We start from the raw sequence: 21,078 nt of genomic DNA on the forward strand, positions 1-21,078 counted from the left end.
AAATCTGGGCGGGGCCTGCGGGAAGGGCTGGCGCGCCGGGGGCGGGGCTCAGAGACCAGGGATAGGCCCCTATCCTGGAGCTCTCCGCGGTGCTGAACTGGCCGCACCTTCTATCTGTCAGTTGGGTACCAGAGTGGACCCCAAGGAGGCTGGGCTCCAGCGAGTTTCCCCTGCCATCTGCTCAGCCTCATACACAATCACACGCAGCGCCCACCCGAATCTTCGAGAGTCCTGTAAGAGATTATGAATCGTGAACCACCCTTCCCATTCCCCAAAGTCTTCATTCCTTCTTGGGGAGTCTATAGAAACCCTCCTGGAGTGTGGAGATTCCAGTCACGTGTCCCAGAAAGGGATATATGATATCTGCACGTGCCTACTGAACTTCGTTTTATTTTCTCCCCTTACTGCCCGTATAAATGCAGAAGAATTTCTTTTTCTTTCTTTTCTTTCCCCACCTCCCTTTTTTTAAGAGACAGGGCCTCACACTGTCACTTAGGCTGGAGTGCAGTGGTGCAATCATAGCTTACTGCAGCTTCCAACTCGGGCTCAAGTGACCCTCCTGCCTCAGCCTCCCGAGTAGCTGGAACTGTAGGCACGCACCACCACCCCTGGATAATTTTTTTAAAAAAATTTTAGGCTGGGTGCGGTGGCTCACGCTTGTAATCTCAGCACTTTGGGAGGCTGAGGCGGGAGGATCACCTGAGGTCAGGAGTTCGAGAGCAGCCTGGCCAACATGATGAAACCCTATCTCTGCTAAAAATACAAAATTAGCCGGGCGTGATGGCATATGCCTGTAATCCCAGCTACTTAGGGGGCTGAGGCAGAAGAATCGCCTGAACCCAAGAGGCAGAGGTTGCAGTGAGCCAAGATCGCGCCACTGCACTCCAGCCTGAGCAACAAGAGCGAAACACCATCTCAAAAAAAAAAAATTTAGAGATGGGGTCTTGCTATGTTGCCCAGGCTGCTCTCCAAGTCCTGGCCTCAAGCAATCCTCCCACCTCAGCCTCCTGAGTAGCTGGGATTACAGGCTTGCAGCACTGTGCCCAGTATTGGAATTTATATCCTCACATGTCCCATTATGCTGGCTCGGGTTAGCCCTCTACATATGCTGTTATCTGTCCCAAGAGGGTTGTTAGGAGGATTAAAAGGGTTAATATTCGTGGAGATGTTACAACTGCACCTGCCACTTAGCAAGTATTTGTTAAATAAATTTTAAAGTATTAAGGTAGCAAACACTCATATGGTGTTCATCCTGTGCCAGGCACTACTCTGAAGGCTTTACTTGCACTGGCAAACTTAACCATTACTCCTGTGAAAGGAAAATAAATCCTGGGGGCCCCAAATCACTAAGTTAAAGGGAAAGGTCAAGCTGGGAACTGCTTAGGGCAAACCTGCCTCCCTTTCTATTCAAAGTCATTCCTGTGCTCACTGAGAGAGGCATATTCTGATTGCCTCCTTTGGAAAAGCTAACCAGAAACTCAAAAGGATGCAACCATTTGTCTCTCACCTACCTGTGACCTGGAAGCCCCCTCCCTGCTTTGTGTTGTCCTGCCTTTCCAGACAGAACCAATGTACATCTTAACATATGTTGGTTGATGTCTCATGTCTCCCTGAAATGTATAAAACCAAGTTGTACCCCGAACACCTTGGGCACATGTCATCAGGACCTTCTAAGGCTGTGTCATGGGTGCACATCCTCAACCTTGGCAAAATAAACTTTCTGAATTAATTGAGACCTGTCTCAGATATTCGGAGTTCACATTTCCATCCAATGGAGTCAGTATTATGACTATTCCTATCTATAGATTAGGAACTGAGGCTGAGAGTCGTTACATCACATGCTCTATGTCATCATCCAGGAAGAGTCAGAGCTAAGAATTCAACCCAAGAAGCCTGGCTCCAGCATCCACTCTCCTAGCCACTTTGCTAACCTCCTGTTTAATACTCCAAGGTTGTACGATATGGTGTTCCGATTGTGCACTTCAGAATTCCACGTGGCTAGGCACAGTGGCACGCTGCTTTAGTCCCAGCTACCCGGGAGGCTGAGGCAAGAGGATTGCTTGAGCCCAGGGCTTCTGGACTGAAGTGCACTATGCCAATTTGGTGTCCACACTAAGTTTGGCTTCAATATGATGACCTCCTGGGAATGAGAACAGACCCAGGAAACATAGGTCAAGACTCTCATGCTGATCAGCAGTGGAATAGCACCTGTGACTAGCCACTACGCTTAAGCCTGGGCAACATAGAGAGACCTTGTCTAAAAAATAAAAATAAATAAATAAATAAATAAATAAATAAAATCCAAGTGATACCGTTCACCTCCCCACTTTGTAGATTTGCTTTTTTACCACAGCTTCCCAGCAGATGGCAGTAAAGTGTCATGTTCTAACGTCAGTATCTCCCATGATTTTCTGACAGATGGTTTGGAGAGGGAGCATCTATTTCTAATTCTCCCAAAGGGCCTATGAGCTAGCTGTGGTTCTTCATAATATATAACTGTAAATATAGCTAGTGTATATTAAATATACACCTGGTAGATATTAGGAGAAGACGTTTCATGGTGCAAGTTGGATGCAATGTAGAGAACTCAGTTTGCACCATCACTCTGATACTGGTTATACCTTTGGTTATACTCGGATGAGCCCAGCGGAAATCTATCACTAACACCACAGGCACCACAGGGGTTGAAAGCTGCCTTTGTGTTTTCACAACCAACAGTGATCAACAGGCTAACAATAGGTAAGGAGCTCCAAGTAGGTGAAACAGGAAAAGTAAGGCGGTTTTGCTCAATAGGGTCAGTGTGTAAAGTTTAATGGTAATACTTAGAGTATTTAATTTAAAAATGTTGTTATTCAAATTCCAGCAGGAAAAATAATTTTGCTCTTACTTATCTGATGTTCTTGCACCCCAAGCCATTCTTTTACCACTGAAGATTATCTTGGTAATTCTTCTTTTTTTTTTTTTTTTTTTTTGAGACAGAGTCTTGTCAGGCTGGAGTGCAGTGGTGTGATCTTGGCTCATAGCAACCTCCACCTCCCAGGTTCAAACGGTTCTCCCACCTCAGCCTCCCGAGTAACTGGGATTACAGGCGCCCACCACCATGCCTGGCTAATTTTTGTATTTTTAGTAGAGACGGGGTTTCACCATGTTGGCCAGGCTGGTCTTGAACTCCTGACCTCCGATGATCCACCTGCCTTGGCCTTCCAAAGTGTCGGGATTACAGGCGTGAGCCACAGTGCCCGGCCAATTTTTCTTATAATAATTCAGTTTCTACCATGTGCAGTGGCTCATGACTGTAATTCCAGCAATTTGGGAGACTGAGGTGGAAGGGACGCTTGAGTCTAGGAGCTCAAGACCAGTCTGGGCAACATAGTGAGACACAGTCTTTACAAAAAAAAAAAGTCAGGCATGGTGGTGAGTGCCTGTAGTTCCAGCTACTCAGGAGGCTGAAGTGGGAGAATTGTTTGAGCCTAAGAGGTCGAGGCTGCAGAGAGCCAAGGGTGACAGATCGAGACCCAGTCTCAGAATAATAAGAATATATGGACAGGTGCAGAAGCTCATGCATGTAATCCCAGCACTTTGGGAGGCTGAGGTGGGAGGATCCCCTGAGCCCAGGAGTTCGAGACCAGCCTGGGCAACATAGTGAGACCTCGCATCTACAAAAATAAAAACGAAAAAAATTAGCTGGGTGTGGTGGCATACACCTGTGGTCCCAGCTTCTCAAGAGGCTGAAGCAAAAGGATCTCTTGAATCCAGGCAGGAGGTGGAGGCTGCAGTGAGCTGACATTGCACCACTGTACTCCAGCCTGAGCAACAGAGTGAGAACCTGTTCTTATTAAAAAAAAAAAAAAAAAGTTCCTGAGGGACATTTTATCATGTTAGTGGGGTGGGTGTGTGGACATGTGTGTATTGATATGAGTCTTAGTTTGGGCTAAGAATACTATGGGCTGGGTGGCTTAAAAAACACACATTTATTTCTCACAAGTGCTAGAGGCTGAGAAGTCCAAGATCAAGGTGCCAGCAGTTCCAAAGTCTGGAGGACTCTCTTCCTGGTTTGCAGGGGTTTTTTTTGTTTTTTTGTTTTTTGTTTTTTTTTTTTTGACAAGGTCTTGTTCTGTCACCTGGCTGGAGTGCAGTGGTGTAATCATAGCTCACTGCAGCCTTGATCTCCCAGGCTCAAGCCATTCTCCTGCCTTACTCTGTCGAGTAGCTGGGACCACAGGTGTGCACCACTACACCTGGCTATTTTGTTTTTTTTTTTTTTTGAGTAAAGACAGGATTTCACCATGCTGCCCACGCTGTTATCAAACTCCTGAGCTCAAGCTATCCTCCCATCCCGGCCTCCTAAAATGCTGGGATTACAGGTGTGAGCCAGTGTGCCCTGCCCACGATGGCCATCCTCTTACTGCATCTTCATATGGCAGAGAGTAGAGAGCAGGGAAGCAAGCTCTCTCCTGTATCTTCTTCTTTTTCTTCTTCTTCTTTATTTTATTTATTTTTTTTTTTTTTGAGATGGAGTTTCACTCTTGTTGCCCAGGCTGGAGTGCAATGACATGATCTCGGGTCACCGCAACCTCCACCTCCCGGGTTCAAGTGATTCTCCTGCCTCAGCCTCCCGAGTAGCTGGGATTACAGGCATGTGCCACCATGCCCGGCTAATATGTATTTTTAGTAGAGATGGGGTTTCTCCATGTTGGTCAGGCTGGTCTCGAACTCCGGACCTCAGGTGATCCACCCGCCTCGGCCTCCCAAAGTGCTGGGATTACAGGCATGAGCCACCAAACCTGGCCCAAACTGAGTTTAATAAAGAGCTTGAGTGATGCTCAGATTAGGGAGGGAGTGACCGGGAATGCTGGGGTCTGGAACGGGGCCCAGCTGAGCTCTGAATCAGAGAGCAGTGGGACCTAAGGGTCCCTGATCTCAGAGGGTCCCTCCTGTCTCAGGGTGAGGACCCGAAGGGTGTGGGTCCCAGGGAGGGTGAGGAGGCCATTGTAGGAGCTTTACTGAGATGGTATTGGGATGCCCCAAGCACCACGTAGGGGGATTACATCTGGGTTTCTGGGAACGAACAGCTGAGTTAGGGGAGAGAACCCGAAGGATCTCAGTGGGGAAAGGACTAGGGGTGCAGGATGTTTCACAGAAACAATCAAGGGGCCTCGATTTCACAGAAATCATCAAGAGGGCTCCTTGTGGGTAGAAGAGGGGTATCACAGCACCCCAAATATTGGGGCCTGTTCACCCCTCTGCAGCCATTCTGGGGTTTTAATATAAGACCCCAATGGCAGGATATTCCACATACATTATCATGGATTTGCAACATTAGCATACGCTGGCTGTCCCGCAGGACGGTGGGGACTGGAAAATCAGTCCAGGGTCTGGGTTTGAGTCCTAAGAGGACAGGCCTGGTGGCGCCACACGGCTCCTCTTCAACAGCTGCCGGAGCTGTAGACAAGGCAAAGGAGGGAGAGAAGTCTGTCAGTTTGGAAGCAGAGGTGGGGAAGGCACGACATGCAGAGGGAGGGGCTAGAGAAGAGAGGTTGAGTGGGTCCCGTTGGATTTGAAGGTCAGAGGTCCAGAGTCAAGATTTTGGAAGAGCCAGGTGCAGTGGCTCACGCCTGTAATCCCAGCACTTTGTGGGGCTAAGGTGGGCAAATCACCTGAGGTCAGGAGTTCAAGACCAGCCCAGCCAACATGGCGAAACCCCGCCTCTACCAAAGATACAAAAATTAGCCGGGCATGGTGGCGTGTGTGCCTTTAGTCCCAGCTTGGGAGGCTGAGGCGGGAGAATCACTTGAACCTAGGAGGCGGAGCTTGCAGTGAGCTAAAATTGCACCACTGCACTCCAGCCTAGGTGACAAAGCAAGACTCCGTAGCCAAAAAAAAAAAAAAAAAAAAAAGATTTGGGAAGGAGGCTGGGAGTGATGGTTCATGCCTGTGATCCCCAACACTTTGGGAGGCCAAGGCAGAAGGATCAATTGAGGCCAGGAGTTTGAGACCAACCTGGACAACATAGTGTGACCCCATCTCTTAAAAAAAAAAAAAACAAAATTAGCCGGGTGTGGTGGTGACTGCCTGTAGTACCAGCTACTACAGAGGCTGAGGTAGGAGGATCCCTTAAGCCCAGGAGCTCGAGGCTGCAGTGAGCTGTGATCGTGCCACTGCACTCCAGCCTAGGCAACAGAGCAAGACACTGTCTCAAAATAAATAAATAAATAAACAAATAAATAAATAAATAAAAATAAAGATGTGGGAAGAAGGTCACCGCCTGTGTTCACACACTGAGAAAGGGTCAGGAAGCAGAACTTCAGTGAAGGGAAAGGGGCTGCTGGCTGGGGGTTCCCACCTGGGGGTGAGCAATGAGAGGTAAGAGGTCAAAAGTCACATCTGAGGTCAGGACCCAAGGTTAGGGGCAGGGGGTAGGAGGTCACACTTTTGGGGATCAAAAGTCACACCTTGAGGTCAAGCAAGATTCAGGGTTGGGAGTACAGGTCACACTGTGAGGTCAGGGTTGGGGTAGAGATCAGAGAAGTCACCATTCTGGGGTAAGGGATGAAACACTGAGGTCAGAGGTCACATTATAGAGTCAGGGTTGCCTGAAGTCACCTTCCGAGATTAGAATTCATTCTCTGAAAGTGAGCATTGGGTGGGGCAGGGAGGTCATCCCACGCCCGCGAGCTCAGAGGCCACTCTACAGGCAGGCTCAGTGCTTACTCACCCCCTCAGGGCCCGGTCCGGGCCGCAGCAGGTGAATGGGCTGCTCATTCTCCAGGTTGCGCAGTGTGGGGTCCGCCCCAGCTGCCAACAGGTGCCGCACGATGGCCTCCTGGGCTGGCCCAGGGGGCAGGGCAGCCGCCATGTGGAGGGCTGTGTTCCCGTGGGCCTGGAAAAGTAAGGGGAGACCTGATGGGGATCTGGGCTCAGCTGGCCCAGGCCTCTAAACTGCACTTCAATTTCTGCCTTGTCCACGTCCTACTCTTGTCCTTTCACATCCCAGACCTCCCCCGGCCACAGCCACGCTGCATGCATCCCTGTGTCCACGGCCTACGTGTTCTGGGGCAATCTGTGTCTGCTTCCTACACATTCCCCTGCAGATCCCACACATCGTCCCCTCCACGTCCACAGCCCCCAGGACCCCTAACATCCCACTGCCCCCTCTACCGTATCCCACACAACCTGCACTTCCCAGCCCCGGCTCCCACCTTCATGTTGACAAAGGTCCGCAGGTCTCCGCGGGGAAGCTCAAGCAGCAGCTGAACCAGAGTGGGGTTGGCAGCCTGCACGGCCAAGTGCAGAACTGTCTTGTTGCTCTTGATCTCCTGAGGGGAGGGGAATGGCAGAGGTCAGGGCCAGCCTCACACCTAGGTGCCCTCCCACAGAATCCAGGAGCCTTTAAAGACCCTGACCCTTGGCAGAGTGCGGTGGTTCACGCCTGTAATCCTAGCACTATGGGAGGCTGAAGATCACTTGAGGCCAGGAGCTGCAGACCAGCCTGGACAACACAGCAAGACCTCATCTCTACAAAAAATAGAAAAATTAGCCAGGCGTGGTGGTGCGAACCTGTAGTCCCAGCTGCTTGGGAGGCTGAGGCAGGAGGTTCATTTGAGCCTACGAGTTCAAGGCTGCAGTGGGCTATGACCACGCCACTACACTCCAGCATGGGTGACAGAGTGACATTCTATCTCAAAATTAATAAATAAATAAATAAGATGCTGGCCCTCTTCTGCGAGCCCCACCAAGAGTGCCTTATTCAGTTGTATGTCTTGTGCACCGCACAACACCACATCTCAGGGTGTACCATTCACACCATACACCTCCCAGAACTGTACATTTCTCATGACAATTTTCCCACCAGTGTCTGAGAAAGAGACTCCTTTTCCAGTTCTTCGAAGCAACTGCCTTGGCTACCTGCCCTCCATTCAACACATTAAACTGCATCCTGACCCACACAGACTGTACTTTATCTACAAGCACAGGAGTTGGCAGCATTAATCAGTGGACTAGCTAATATTGCAATACTGCACCACAATATTGAGCTGTTCCCGTCATATTTGGGGGAAAATAAAAGACATTTTCTAAAATGAAACCTTTTTATGTGTCTTTAAGGAGCTTGTAATGATAATGAATGTTAAACATTTTATGTGCTGATAACAGGGCAAAACCACCTAGTTTGCTCGTCCAAAAAATGATGAAGACAAAACCAAAGCTCTAGATTAAGAGTGATTTGAAAAGACGTAACATCATAATATGTGTGCTTATTTGGATCTTGATTTTTTTAATGAAAAAAATTATCATTTTACAGCCAAAAGGAAATTTGACTACAGCCAGGATATTTGGTATTACAAGAAAATCTTTAATTTTTTAAAGACAGAGTAATGATACTGAGGTTTAAAAAGTTCTTTTTTTTCAAAGGGCGCAGGGGCTCACGCCTGTAATCCCAGCACTTTGGGAGGCCAAGGAGAGCAGATCACTTGAGGTCAAGAGTTCGAGACCAGCCTGGCCAACATAATTAACCATCTCTACTAAAAATACAAAAATTAGCCAGGCGTGGTGGCATGTGCCTATAATCCCAGCTACTTGGGAGGCTAAGACACAGGAATAGCTTGAACCCGGGAGGCAGAGGTTGCAGTGAACCAAAATCACACCATTGCAATCCAGCTTGGGCAACAGAGTGAGACTCCATCTCAAAAAAAAAGCTATTATTTTGTTTGTTTTTTGAGACAGGGTCTCGCTCTGTTGCCTAGGCTGGAATGCAGTGGTGTGACCACGGCTCACTGCAGCCTCAACCTACTGGGCTCGAGTGATCCTCCCACCTTAGCCTCCCCAAGCACTGAGATTACAGGGAAAGAGTTCTTATCTTTTATTATTGTTGTTGTTTTTGTTGTTGTTGTGAGACAGGGTGTTGCTCTGTCGCCCAGGCTGGAGTGCAGTGAGTGACAAAATCATGGCTCACTGCAGGCTTGACCTCCCCAGGTTCAGGTGATCCTCCCACCTCAGCCTCCTGAGTACCTGGGACCACAGGCATGTGCCATCAAGCCCAGCTAATTTTTGTATTTTTTTGTAGAGATGGGGTCTCCCTATGTTGCCCAGGTTGGTCTCGAACTCCTGAGCTCAAGCAGTCCGCCCACCTGAGCCTCCCAAAGTGCTTGGATTACAGGCATGAGCCACTGCACCCAGCCATCTTTCTTATTTTTAAAAAACTTATTATTATTACTAAAAATACAAAAATTAGTTGGGTGTGATAGCACATGCTTGTAGTCCCAGCTACTCGGGAGGCTGAGGCAGGAGAATCACTTGAACCTGGGAGGTTGCAGTGAGCCAAGACTGCACCACTGTACTCCAACCTGGGCAACAGAGTAAGACTCCATCTCAAAATAAAAAAAATTATTTGTCCTTTCTTCAGAGAAATACTCCCTGATTTCTGAGTTCTCCCAGAACCCTACCACACAGTTAATTCTTCCTCTTCATCATTTCTTGCTCAATTTAAATGTAATTTCCTCAGAATGACCTTCATTGTGAGCCCCACATCCAATATAAAGCCAATCTTTTTATTGTCTAAGAGCTCCTTCTATATTTCCGAGGCAGCTCTCATCCCAATTTGTAATTATGTTCAGTTCTTTGTTTACTTATCATCTCCTCTCTTTTCCATTAAATTGTAATGTCTAAAAGTACAAGAAAGTGGTCTTTTCTTATTAAAACATTACAGGTAGCTGGGCACGGCAGCTCACGCCTGTAATCCCAGCACTTGGGAGGCCAAGGCTGGGGGATCACTTGGGCCCAGGAGTTCGAGACCAGCCTGGGCAACATAGCGAGACCCCCCCCCACCACTCTACGAAAAATATAAAACAATTAGCTGGGTGAGATGGCTTGTGCCTGTAGTCCCAGCTACTTGGGAGGCTGAGGTGGGAGGAATGCTTGAGGTCAGGAAGTCGAGGCTACAGTGATTCGTGATCGCACCACGGCACTCCAGCCTGGGTGACAAAGCCAGACCCTGTCTCTAAAAACAACCAAACAAAAAGCAACTTTATGCTCCATCACCAGCACACTGGTAGCCACATCATATGTGTCCAAAATTCTGAGTGAAGAAAGGAATGAATTACCAAAGTATCAATTCCACCTTCTCTGTATTGCCCAAATGATCACTTAGCTCTACTTTGCAACCATTAAGAGCCTAGATTACCATCATTCATTTCCCAAACCTGCTAATAACGCCTTGTCTTGTCTCTACTCAGTCATGCCCGTCCTTCCTACAGTCCCTCCCCACCATCTAGCTAACTCTGCTAAACACCGTTATTCTTTAAAGATATACAAATATTTTTGAAAAAAATATGTTTGAATTTGCTTAAAAATCACATGAAAGTGAGAGGCTGGGCGCGGTGGCTCACGCCTGTAATCCCAACACTTTGGGAGGCCAAGGCGGGTGGATCACGAGGTCAGGAGATCGAGACCATCCTGGCTAACATGATGAAACCGTGTCTCTACTAAAAATGCAAAAAATTAGCCGGGCATGGTGGCGGGCGCCTGTAGTCCCAGCTACTCAGGAGGCTGAGGCAGGAGAATGGTGCGAACCTGGGAGGCGGAGTTTGCAGTGAGCTGAGATCGCACCACTGCACTCCAGCCTGGGTGACAGAGCGAGAGCTGTCTCAAAAAAAAAAAAACAAAAATCACTTGAAAACGAGAGAGTGAATGGGGCAGGACTGGCCATGAGTTGCTGGTTATTGATGTTGGACACATGGAGTTCATTCTACTATTTTCTGTATTTTATTGGTGTTCAACATTCTTTAACTAAAAAAACATTTTTCGGCTGGGCGCGGTGGCTTATATGCCTGTAATCCCAGCACTTTGGGAGGCCAAGGTGGGCGGATCCCCTGAGGTCAAGAGTTTGAGACCAGCCTGGCCAACATAGTGAAACCCCATCTCCATTAAAAATACAAAATTTAGCCAGGCGTGGTGGTGCATGCCTGTAGTCCCAGCTACTCAGGAGGCTGAGGCAGGAGCATCGCTTGAACCAGGGAGGCAGAGGTTGCAGTAGGCCGAGATCATGCCACTGCACTCCGGCCTGGGTGACAGAGTGAGATTCCATCTCAATAAATAAATAAACATTTTTTGTGGATGTTTAATTCTCTCAGCCAGCCTATGAAGGAGCTACTGTCACAGGAAAGGAATAGAACATAATTAAAAGCTAGCTTCTAAAGTCAGACTACCTGGGTTCTAATTCTCTCTCTGACACTCACGAGCTATAAGATTTTTTAGGCTGGGTGCAGTGGCTCACAACTGTAATCCCAGCACTTTCAGAGGCAGAGGTGGAAGGACTGCTTGAGCTCAGGAGTTTGAGACCAGCCTGGCCAACATAGTTAGACCCTACCTCTATAAAAAAGTAGCCAGGCATGGTGGTGCATGCCTGTGATCACAGCTACTTGGGAGACTGAGGTGGGAGGATCACTGAAGTGCACAAGGTCAAGGCTGCAATAAGCTATGATCGTGCCACTGCACTCCAGCCTGAGTGACAGAGTGAGACCCTGTCTCAAAAAGATTTTTTGAGGCCAGGTGTAGTGGCTCACGCTTGTAATCCCAGCACTTTGGGAAGCCAAGGCAGGAAGATCACCTGAGGTCAGGAGTTTGAGACCAGCCTGACCAACATGGAGAAACCCTGTCTCTACTAAAAATACAAAATTAGCTGAACGTGGTGGTGGGAACCTGTAATCCCAGTTACTGGGGAGGCTGAGGCAGGAGAATCGCTTGAACTCAGGAGGCGGAGGTTGTGGTGAGCTGAGATCACACCATTGCACTCCAGCCTGGGCAACAAGAGCAAAACTCTGTCTCAAAAAGAAAAAAAAAAAGATTTTTGATTTCCCGTGCCTCAGTTTCCTTGTCAGTAAAATATAGAAAATAGAGTACACATGTCACAGGGTGTTTGTGAGGTTTCAATAAGCTAATCTATGAAACTCGGTGCTTGATAAATGAATAGTAAGTGCTTGATAACATACCCTAAGGTCAGTAATATTACTCCCAGTTAACAACTAGGGGCCAGGCACGGTGGCTCACGCCTGTAATCCCAGCACTTTGGGAGGCCAAGGTGGGAGGATCATTTGAAGTCAGGAGTTTGAGACCAGCCTGGCCAACACAATGAAAGCCCACTTCTACTAAAACACACACACATACACACACAAAATAGCCAGGCATGGTGGCGTGCGCCTATAGTCCCAGCTACCCAGGAGGCTAAGACAAGAGAATTGCTTGAACCTGGGAGGCAGAGGTTGCCGTGAGATGAGATTGCACCACTGCACTCTAGCCTGGGCGACAGAGTGAGACCCTGTTTCAAAAGCAAACAAACAAACAAACAAAAAACCCTGCTGGGCGCGGTGGCTCACGCCTTTAATCACAGCACTTTGGGAGGCCAAGGCAGGTGGATCACCTGAGGTCGGGAGTTCAAGACCAGCAAGACCAACGTGGAGAAACTCCGTCTCTACTAAAAATACAAAAAAAATTAGCCAGGTGTGGTGACTCATGCCTGTAATCCCAGCTACTCAGGAAGCTGAGACAGGAGAATCACATGAACCTGGGAAGCAGAGGTTGCGGTGAGCCAAGATCACACCATTGCACTCCAGCCAGGGCAACAAGAGCAAAACTCCATCTCAAAACAAACAAACAAACAAAAAACCCCTAAGGTACAGAGAAGTGAAGTAACATGTTCAAGGGCACACAGCAAGGAAGAGGCAAAGTCAGCATTTGCCTGGAGCTCCCGGACATCCAAGTGGCCCCATTCCACACAATCTCCCAGGGACTGACCGCCCACATCCCAGCTCACCTGGCTGGTGTGATTAGCACCCATTTGCAGCAACATGTGGACACAATCCAGCCTGTCTCGGGCCTGCGTGCTCAGCACACGGGGACAGAGGTCGGAAGGGCGCATAGCAACGTTAAGGGCCAGGACGGCCGTATGGAGCGGGGTGAGGCCTGCAGAATGGAGACAGTGAGGGGCCTGCATCTGCACCCACCTCGCCCAGCCACACCAACCACACCAGCCCTGCCCACACCCAACTTACCCTCGAAGTCTCGGGCTTCCAGGTCGACCTGGACCCCGGAGTTAAGCACAGCCTGGGAGGAAGAGAAGGCAGAGTGCTGGGTAAGGGTATCCCCTGGCCTCCTGGCCCTGGAAGCCAAAATCTGGGCAACCAGTTTACCCCCTAGACAAACCCCTGCCTGCCAGCTGGCCATACCAAGAGAACTCCTGGGAGCCCGTAGGTAGCAGCCACGTGCAAGACCGAACGTCCCTGATGGTCAGCGGCATTGGGCTCTGCTCCCAGGTTCAACAGATCCTCCACAATCAGGGGCTGGTTGGCAGCAGCCGCCACAAGGAGAGGGGTCTGCAGGCCACAGGAGAAGTCAGGTTGTGCTCCTGGTTCCCTCCCATCAGAAAACCAGGCTCCCAGCCCCATCTCCCCTCAGCCCCAGGAGCTCACTCCCCATTCCCCTCCTCTCTAGGATCCAGGGGTCCAGGCCCCAGGCTCCTTCCTCCCCTGAACCCAGGAGAGTTCAGGCCCCAGCCTCACCTTGCCCTTATGCTCACGAATATCAAGACGCCGGTAGACCTGGAGCATCTCAGCCGCAGCATATGCTGCCCAGCGCAGCCCCCGAGCCGCAAATAGGTGAAGGAGCCTGAGGACAGGTGGGGGACAGCCGTGAGAACAGCCCCCGCCAAGCCAAGAGTCTGCAGACAACCCCATCCCCTATACTCACGTGTCCCCCTCCTCATCCTGGGCCAGCAGCTGCTGTGGCCCCAAAGCCAGCATGTGAGCTCGGGCCGCCTCCAGCGATGGTCCAGGGACCACAGCAGGGAACTGTGGGGGTCCCGAAGGGAGTGCAGAAACTCTCCAGGGTCCGGCCTGTGGCAGGGAAGATTCTACATAGAACTGGGTGTCTGGGGGGTCCTGAAGGGTGCAGGTGGTGGGGAGAGCCAGTCAGCTGAGAATTCCTCCATCCCAAGCCACCACACACACATCTGCATGCAGAGCCCCTGGGTATCCCATCTATGCCAAGTAACCTTCGACATTTAGGCCTCAGTTTTGCCCACCTGGAAAAGGGGATTTTTTTTTTTTCCTCGGAGACAGAGACTTGCTCTGTCACCCAGGCTGGAGTGCAGCAGTGCAATCTCTACTCACTGCAATCTCTACCTCCTGGGTTCAAGCAATTCCCCTGCCTCAGCCTCTCGAGTAGCTAGGATTACAGGTGCGCACCACCACACTCAGCTAATTTTTTTATTTTTGGTTTCACCATGTCGGCCAAGCTGGTCTCAAACGCCTGACCTCAAGTGATCCGCCTGCCTCAGCCTCCCAAAGTGCTGGGATTACAGGCGTGAGCCACCACGCCCGGCCTGGAAAAGGGAATCATAACAGCTCCAGACATCTCAGAATACTGCAGGAGTGCAACTGCGAATTTTTAGGGGCCCTTCAGCATCCTGTACCCACTCTGTATCTCACCTCCATGCCCTGGGGAAATGGGCACGGCTGCCCTGGGTCCGAGGGTGGGTAGAAGTCAGGAGGCAGGAAATTTTCGGCAGCAGAAGCAGGGCAAGAGTAGGGGCTGTCTGTGTAGGCAGCATGCGTGTTGGGGTCCCAGTCTGGAAAGCCCAGGCTGCTAAGTCCAGAACCCACAGTCTCCGAGTGTGCTGGGAAGGGAGGGTGGCCTGCGCGTAAGAGGAGGGGCAGGGGCAGGTCTGGTTACCAGAGTTGGGGACGTCACATCCAGGGATAGAGGGCCTGGTGTCTCCCAAGGTACTCAGAGTTAGTACTTCTGGGACACCAAACACCCGGGACCTGGATTCCTGGGACACTGAGGAATTGAGGGCCTGGACTCCTGAGGCACTAAAAAGGCTGAGCCTGGGCCCTGGGGCTCCGTAGGACTATATGCATAGAATACTGGACTCAGAGAACCTAGGAAAATCAGACTGCTACTGAGTTCCAGCAAGAATGAGGTCCTACCAGCCTGGGCAACATAGCCAGACTCCGTTTCTACAAAAATTTTAAAAATTAGCCAAGCAAGGTGGCATTGCCTGTGGTCCCAGCTACTTGGGAGGCTGAGGCGGGAGGATCACTCGAGCCCAGAAGGTTGAGGCTGCAGTGAGCCAGATAGCGCCACTGCACTCCAGTGCCAGGGCAACAGAGTGAGATCGTGTCTCAAAAAAAAAAAAAAAAAAAAAAAGCGAAGAATGAGGAGGATGGGGAGGCCAGGAGCTGAGAGAACTTACCAGTCACAGTCTCATTCACAGATGGGGTCAGGGGCTGCTCTGGGGGAGGGAGAAATTGTCCCTGCAGAGACAAAAGCAAAAAGGAACCCAGGTGACTTTATCTGGCAGATTCCTCCGGGTCTGTCTAGGATCTATAAGACATTTCGGTCAGGACCACCCCTCTCATCAGCCCCGAGGGACTGGCAAGCCGCTGAGTCCCTACGGGGACAGTATGGGGCCTCCGGAGAGCTGTAGCTCCCTGGCCTCACCTGCACCCCGCCAGCGTCGGGCTGCTGCTGCTGGCGGCGCCTCTGCTCTTCCAGAAGCTTCTTCACGGTTTGCGTTGGGCAGTGGCTGCGCTCACCCCTGCTCACTGTGCGGGAGAGGAGGGGGGAAGTCATCAAGGGTCCTTAAGTCACCTAAATGCGGCGGGGGTGGCGCGCGGGGAGTGGGTTTGGGCACCCTCCTCGCCCTCCCGCGCGGAAAAACTGGCACATAGATGCCGCCTGACTCCTCCAAAGCCATTAGAAGATTTGGGGTGGGGCATCCGCCTCCGCCGTTTCCTTCCTTTTGCTCCGCACTTTCCCTCTGACCCAACTTTCCACCAGCGTCGCGGAAAGTGAGGAAGGGGGAGGAGGGCACCCCTCTGCAGCAACCACCCCACTTCCGTAAAAAAATTCCACCCCCAGATATCCCAGTTTTGAAGTCAGCGGGTTGATGGGGGGCAGGCCCCAGGCGTCACTCCCTAGACGCACATCCAGGTTCCCAACATTTCTTTTGCCCTAGAACCTGACCCGGAAATCCAGAGTCCCCAGCGCCCCTCCTCGAGAAGTCAAAGGCCTCACCCCGGGCCAGGAGCAGTGGCTCACGCCTGTAATCCCAACACTTTGGGAGGCCAAGGGGGGCGGATCACCTGAGGTCAGGCGGCCAACATGGTGAAACTCCGTCTCTACTAAAAATATAAAAATTAGCCGGGCGTGGTGGCGGGCGCCTGTATATCCCAGCTGAGGCAGGTGAAATCACTTGAACCCGGGAGGCGGAGGTTGAGGTTGCAGTGAGCGGAGATCGCGCTACTGCACTCCAGCCTGGGCGACAGAGAGTGACTCCATTAAAAAAAAAAAAAAAAAAAAAAAAAAAAAAAAAAGTCCCATCCATACGGTCTCTTTTTCAGGCCCCAGGAGTCTGGACCCTCAGTTCCTTCCTCTCTAGGACCTGGGAGCCCCAGTTCCCAAACTCCTTCCCACGACCCAGAAAGACAGAACCCTCACCCTTCCGAGCCTGGGTTCCAGCAGAGGAAGGGTTAGGCGGGGATTGCGGGGGGCGGGGGCGGGAGGAGGCGGCTCGGAAACAGCCCCGACGCGGCGCACTGACGCCACGGCGCTCACGCAAGGGAATCTTCCATCCTCCCCTTCCCCCAAGTCCTGTGCCCCAGGTGTCCTGCTCCGAGGCGGGGCGCGCGGCGGAGCGTGGCGCTCGTGGAATCCCCGCGCAAGGGGAATTCCTGCTCAGCCCCGCACGGGTGGCGATCCGGAAATCCCAGGGCGGGGCAGAGGCAGGGTCACCTCCAGCGTAGACCCTGAGGCCAGGCTCCGGACCCTTCCCCACCGAGACCCACGCCGATTTTAAGCGACCACGCCTCCCAGCACTCAGCCCAGTCCCTTCTTCTAGGGGTAGGAGTCTCGGCTGCCAGCAACCCCTAGCACCTCCAAGGACCCAGGGATCCAGCCTCCCAGCCCTTGCACCCTCGGGGCCCTGCGATCCTGCATCCCCAGGCCCCTGCATCCCCAGGACCCAGAAGTCCGGGATCCCAGCCGCCCCTCCGTCACGATCCACGATCCCCTCCTCCTCCAAACACCTAGGACCCTCACTCTCGGGATAAAGGGCTGATGCTCCAGCTCCGTCCCTCAGGGCCTCGGGAGTCTTTCGATCCTCAGTCCCTCACTCTCTTAGGGGGCCAAGCGCGCCCTACCCGCACCCATTACCTCGGGGATTCCGTGGCGTGGATTGCGGGCCCCCAGGGCCGCGGCCTCGGCGCTGCGCCAGCCTCGCTGTTTCCCCCGCGGAGCCTCCGCCGGGTCCCCGATCTTGGGGCCGGTACCCTCGAGTTTTTAAACTAGGGGTTATGGCACCGCCCAGTCCTGGGCAGGGCCCGCCCACAGGCCTGGGAGTCCCCAGGTTGCGCTCCAGCGAACGCAGTCCCTGAAGGCGCGGCGGACTTGGGAGGCGGACTACTCAGCCCCCCGGGAAGGAGGGAGCTGGGGTCCAGATCTTTGCTCTGAAGGAGCCTAGGGCACCGGGCTCTAAGAGGAGGGAGACACCGGGGGGGCCTGGATTTCTTTTCTTTCTTTTTTTTTTTTTTTTGTTGTTGTTGTTGTTGCGAAGGAGTCTCTGTCTCCCAGGCTGGAGTGCAATGGTGCGATCTCTGCAACCTCTGCCTCCTGAATTCAAGCGATTCTCCTGCCTCAGCCTCCCGAGTAGCTGACACTACAGGTGCCGGACACCACGCCTGGCTAATTTTTGTATTTTTAGGAGAGACAGGGTTTCACCGTGTTGGCCAGGCTGGTCTCGAACTCCTGGCCTCAGGTGACCCGCCTGCCTTGGCCTCCCAAAGTGCTGGGATTACAGGCTTGAGCCATGGTGCCTGGCTGGGGCCTGGATTTCTGAGTCTGTGTCTAAGGGGGTGCTGGAGGCTTTGTCTCCTGGGTCCTGCCCATGGGGGTAGGGCTAGGAGTGGGGATGGAGATGGGGTGGGGGCAGGCAGAATATTACTGGGTCCAGAGGGAGGGGGGACTGGGGGTCTAGACTCCCAGAGGAAGGGGCTGTGGGTAAGGGTATAGGGTGTGGCTCAATTTCTCCCTCTCCCCTACATCACACTTTTCAGAGGTCTGGTTTCATTTACTCATTCATCATTTAAAATAATTTATTGCAGCAGAGGAGGCATTTTGCTGCATATTGTGAACTAAGCAGACAGGAATTCCCAGCCCTGGAGCTGACATTCCAGTGGGAGGCCACTCTCAGTTTCACTTGGTGACCTTTCACAGCACTGACCATGTTGGCCCTATTTCTCCCCTGCTTGCTTGCTTGCTTTTCTTTCTTATTTTATTTATTTATTTATTTTTTTATTTTTGGAGATAGGGTCTCATTCTGTCGCACAGGCTGGAGTGCAGTGGCAAAGTGGCGAGATCTCGGCTCACTGCAACCTCCACTTGCCTCAGTCTCCCAAGTAGCTGGGATTACAGGAGCCCGACACCATGCCCGGGTAATTTTTGTATTTTTGTAGAGATGGGGTTTCACCATATTGGCTTGAACTCCTGGTCTCAGGTGATTCCCCCACCTTGGCCTCCCAAAGTGCTGGGATTACAGGCATGAGCCACTGCGGTGGCCTCTCCCCTGCTTTCAAGATGCCATGCTCTCCGGGGTCCCCTCCCTTACTCCTTCTTTCTCCATTTCCCTGGCAAAGTTCCTCCCCTTCCCCCATTCAGGGTGTGTTGTGATAGGGGCAGAATCCTTTCTGCACTCACTTCCTTGGTGATGTCACCCAGTCTTGTGGCTTTAAGTACCATCCATAAGCCATCAACCCCCAAATTTACATCTCCAGACCAGCCTTATCCCCTGAACTCCTAAATGCAATGAGGTTATTCAGCATCTCCACAGGGAGATTATCAGGCATTTCCAGCTCTGTATGCCCAAACCTCATCACTTTCCCCGCAAACCCACTTCCCTACCTTTCATCTCTGCCAGCAGACACTCCCATCTTCTCAGAGTTTCATGCCAGAAGGCTTGGCTGTCTAGGATCCCTCTCAAACACACCCACATCCATTTAATCAGCAAATTTTGTTGGCCCTACCTCCAAAATATTTCCAGATCTCCCTAGCCCGCATACCCTTGCCACCTGTCATTCCCATTTGGACCAGGCCAGCAGCCTCCCTGGTCTCTCTGACCCTCCCCCGAGTTTGTTCACCAAAGGCAGTAACAGAGACACCCCCTCAACACACACAGGAAGCAGATGGCTTTGACACCGCAGGGTGACATCCGCTGTTGCTACTTCTCTGCTCCCCCACAGTTCCTCAGGACTTCTCTGGACCACAGTCCTCTGCCAGACCCCTGCCAGACCCCAGTCCACCATGATCCATCCAGGTCACATCCTCTTCCTGCTTTTGCTCCCAGGTGAAGCCAGTGGTTACAGGGGATGGTAGGCAGAGCGTTTGTGAGATGGGTGCTTGGGTGACGTCTGCAGGGACGGGTGCTGAAAGTGGGGTTCTTCTCCCTGCCTCCCTTCCCTTCTGGGAGATCCATTCGGCTTCAGGGCCTGGGTCCTTGGGGGCGGGAGGGGGTGAGACAGGGAGTTCTGGAGGGGCTGCCTGTTAGCATCCCCTTCTCATGACTGGATCTCTGCTGCCACTTCCAATTTCTTTTCACTCTCCATGTCTCTGGGAGTCCCCTTCCCATGTGGCCCTATTCCATCTCTCCAGCCTGGAGATTACTTCTCAGGACACTACCTTTCCTTCCCTACACCCTATTTTTTGGTTTGTTTATTTTGAGGTGGGGTCTTGCTCTGTTGTCCAGGCTGAAATGCAGTGGCACAATCATGGCTCACTGCAGCCTTGACTTCCTGGGCTCAGGTGATCCCCCCAGCTCAGCCTCCCGAGTAACTGGGATTACAGGCATGACCAACACTTCCAGCTAATTTTTATATTTCTTGTAGAGACGAGGTCTCACTATGTTGCCCAGTCTGGTCTTGAACTCCTGGGTTCAAGCGATCTTCCTGCCTTGGCCTCCCAAAGTGCTGAGATGACAGGCGTTTGCCAAGGCGCCGGGCTGAGCATTCTGTTTTGTGGACCTTCTCTCCACCCTCACCCACCTTCTTTCTCTTTCCACAGTGGCTGCAGCTCAGACGACCCCAGGAGAGAGATCATCAGTCCCTGCCTTTTACCCTGGCACTTCAGGTATCACTTCCATCCCAGAAGCTTGGCCAGCGGCTCCTAGAACACCCCAGTGGCTCTCCAGGTCACCATCCCACCTCCCGTCCCCAAATCAGAGGATCCGTGTCCTTCTCCAAGTCCCAGAATCAGCGACCCCCAGCCTCTGTTCAGGAGTACTCCGTGTGCCCACCGCACAGCCCCGAGGGTCCTGGGACACCCCAGCCTCTCTGCATCTCTGTCTCCCGTTTCATTCCCCAAGCGCAACCCCAAGGAACCTGGGACCCGCCCCCTCGCAGGGGACTTCCTCTCTCCCTGTGGCCAAAGCACTGCCCCAGGACGCAGAGCCTGAGTTGTCTCCCTGTTCCGGCCCCCACTCTCCAGGCTCCTGTTCCGGATGTGGGTCCCTCTCTCTGCCGCTCCTGGCAGGCCTCGTGGCTGCTGATGCGGTGGCATCACTGCTCATCGTGGGGGCGGTGTTCCTGTGCGCACGCCCACGCCGCAGCCCCGCCCAAGGTGAGGGCAGAGATGGGCGGGGCCTGGAGGGTGCATAGTGTCCCTAGGGAGGGGGTCCCAGGGAGGGGGCCCTTGGGGAAGCCCTGGAGGAGGTGCTGGGGAAACCCTGGAGGAGGTGCCTGGGGGAACCCCTGAGGAAACCCCTGAAGCAGGGGGTCCCCAGGGAAGTAGAGATGTGGGTGGTCAAGCTTCATGCTTTCTCTCCCCTCTCCCCAGAAGACGGCAAAGTCTACATCAACATGCCAGGCAGGGGCTGACCCTCCTGCAACTTGGACCTTTGACTTCTGACCCTCTCATCCTGGATGGTGTGTGGTGGCACAGGAACCCCCGCCCCAACTTTTGGATTGTAATAAAACAGTTGAAACACCTGTAGTCGTATTCTTTCTCAAAGAACCCCAGCGTCCCCAAAGCCTCCCTCCC

The 21,078-nt window shown here is 52.1% G+C and overlaps 2 protein-coding genes across 15 annotated transcripts; one reads left to right on the top strand and one right to left on the bottom strand.

Moving 5' to 3' along the window:
- Positions 1–4,061: 4,061 nt before the first annotated feature.
- NFKBID (NFKB inhibitor delta) lies at positions 4,062–19,059 on the bottom strand. Of its 11 annotated transcripts, none has more exons than XM_055237133.2 (12): positions 18,949–19,059; positions 15,493–15,596; positions 15,245–15,305; positions 14,478–14,683; positions 13,738–13,883; positions 13,551–13,656; positions 13,218–13,364; positions 13,044–13,095; positions 12,806–12,954; positions 7,200–7,316; positions 6,716–6,880; positions 4,062–5,442 (listed from the first exon to the last, which is right to left on the bottom strand). In XM_055237133.2, the coding sequence occupies exons 1-12, from the start codon at positions 19,037–19,039 to the stop codon at positions 5,389–5,391; spliced, it is 1,398 nt and encodes a 465-aa protein (XP_055093108.1). In that variant the 5' UTR covers positions 19,040–19,059; the 3' UTR covers positions 4,062–5,388. The 11 variants fall into 11 exon arrangements, with proteins under 11 accessions (XP_055093108.1, XP_063471136.1, XP_063471137.1 ...); XM_063615066.1 differs by lacking the exon at positions 18,949–19,059 and adding an exon at positions 17,206–17,438 and having other exon boundaries at positions 13,738–13,928; XM_063615067.1 differs by lacking the exon at positions 18,949–19,059 and adding an exon at positions 17,206–17,344 and having other exon boundaries at positions 13,738–13,928; positions 14,478–14,665.
- Positions 16,796–21,026, top strand: HCST (hematopoietic cell signal transducer). Of its 4 annotated transcripts, none has more exons than XM_063615072.1 (5): positions 16,796–16,893; positions 19,287–19,390; positions 20,104–20,169; positions 20,527–20,658; positions 20,875–21,026. In XM_063615072.1, the coding sequence occupies exons 2-5, from the start codon at positions 19,348–19,350 to the stop codon at positions 20,913–20,915; spliced, it is 282 nt and encodes a 93-aa protein (XP_063471142.1). In that variant the 5' UTR covers positions 16,796–16,893; positions 19,287–19,347; the 3' UTR covers positions 20,916–21,026. The 4 variants fall into 4 exon arrangements, with proteins under 4 accessions (XP_063471142.1, XP_055093116.1, XP_055093117.1 ...); XM_055237141.2 differs by lacking the exon at positions 16,796–16,893 and adding an exon at positions 18,359–18,482; XM_055237142.2 differs by lacking the exon at positions 16,796–16,893 and adding an exon at positions 18,359–18,482 and having other exon boundaries at positions 20,878–21,026.
- The last annotated feature ends 52 nt before the right edge of the window (positions 21,027–21,078 follow it).

The sequence above is a fragment of the Symphalangus syndactylus genome, chromosome 13 (genome assembly GCF_028878055.3).
Source record: "Symphalangus syndactylus isolate Jambi chromosome 13, NHGRI_mSymSyn1-v2.1_pri, whole genome shotgun sequence".
In the NCBI taxonomy this organism is placed as follows: Eukaryota; Metazoa; Chordata; class Mammalia; order Primates; family Hylobatidae; genus Symphalangus; species Symphalangus syndactylus.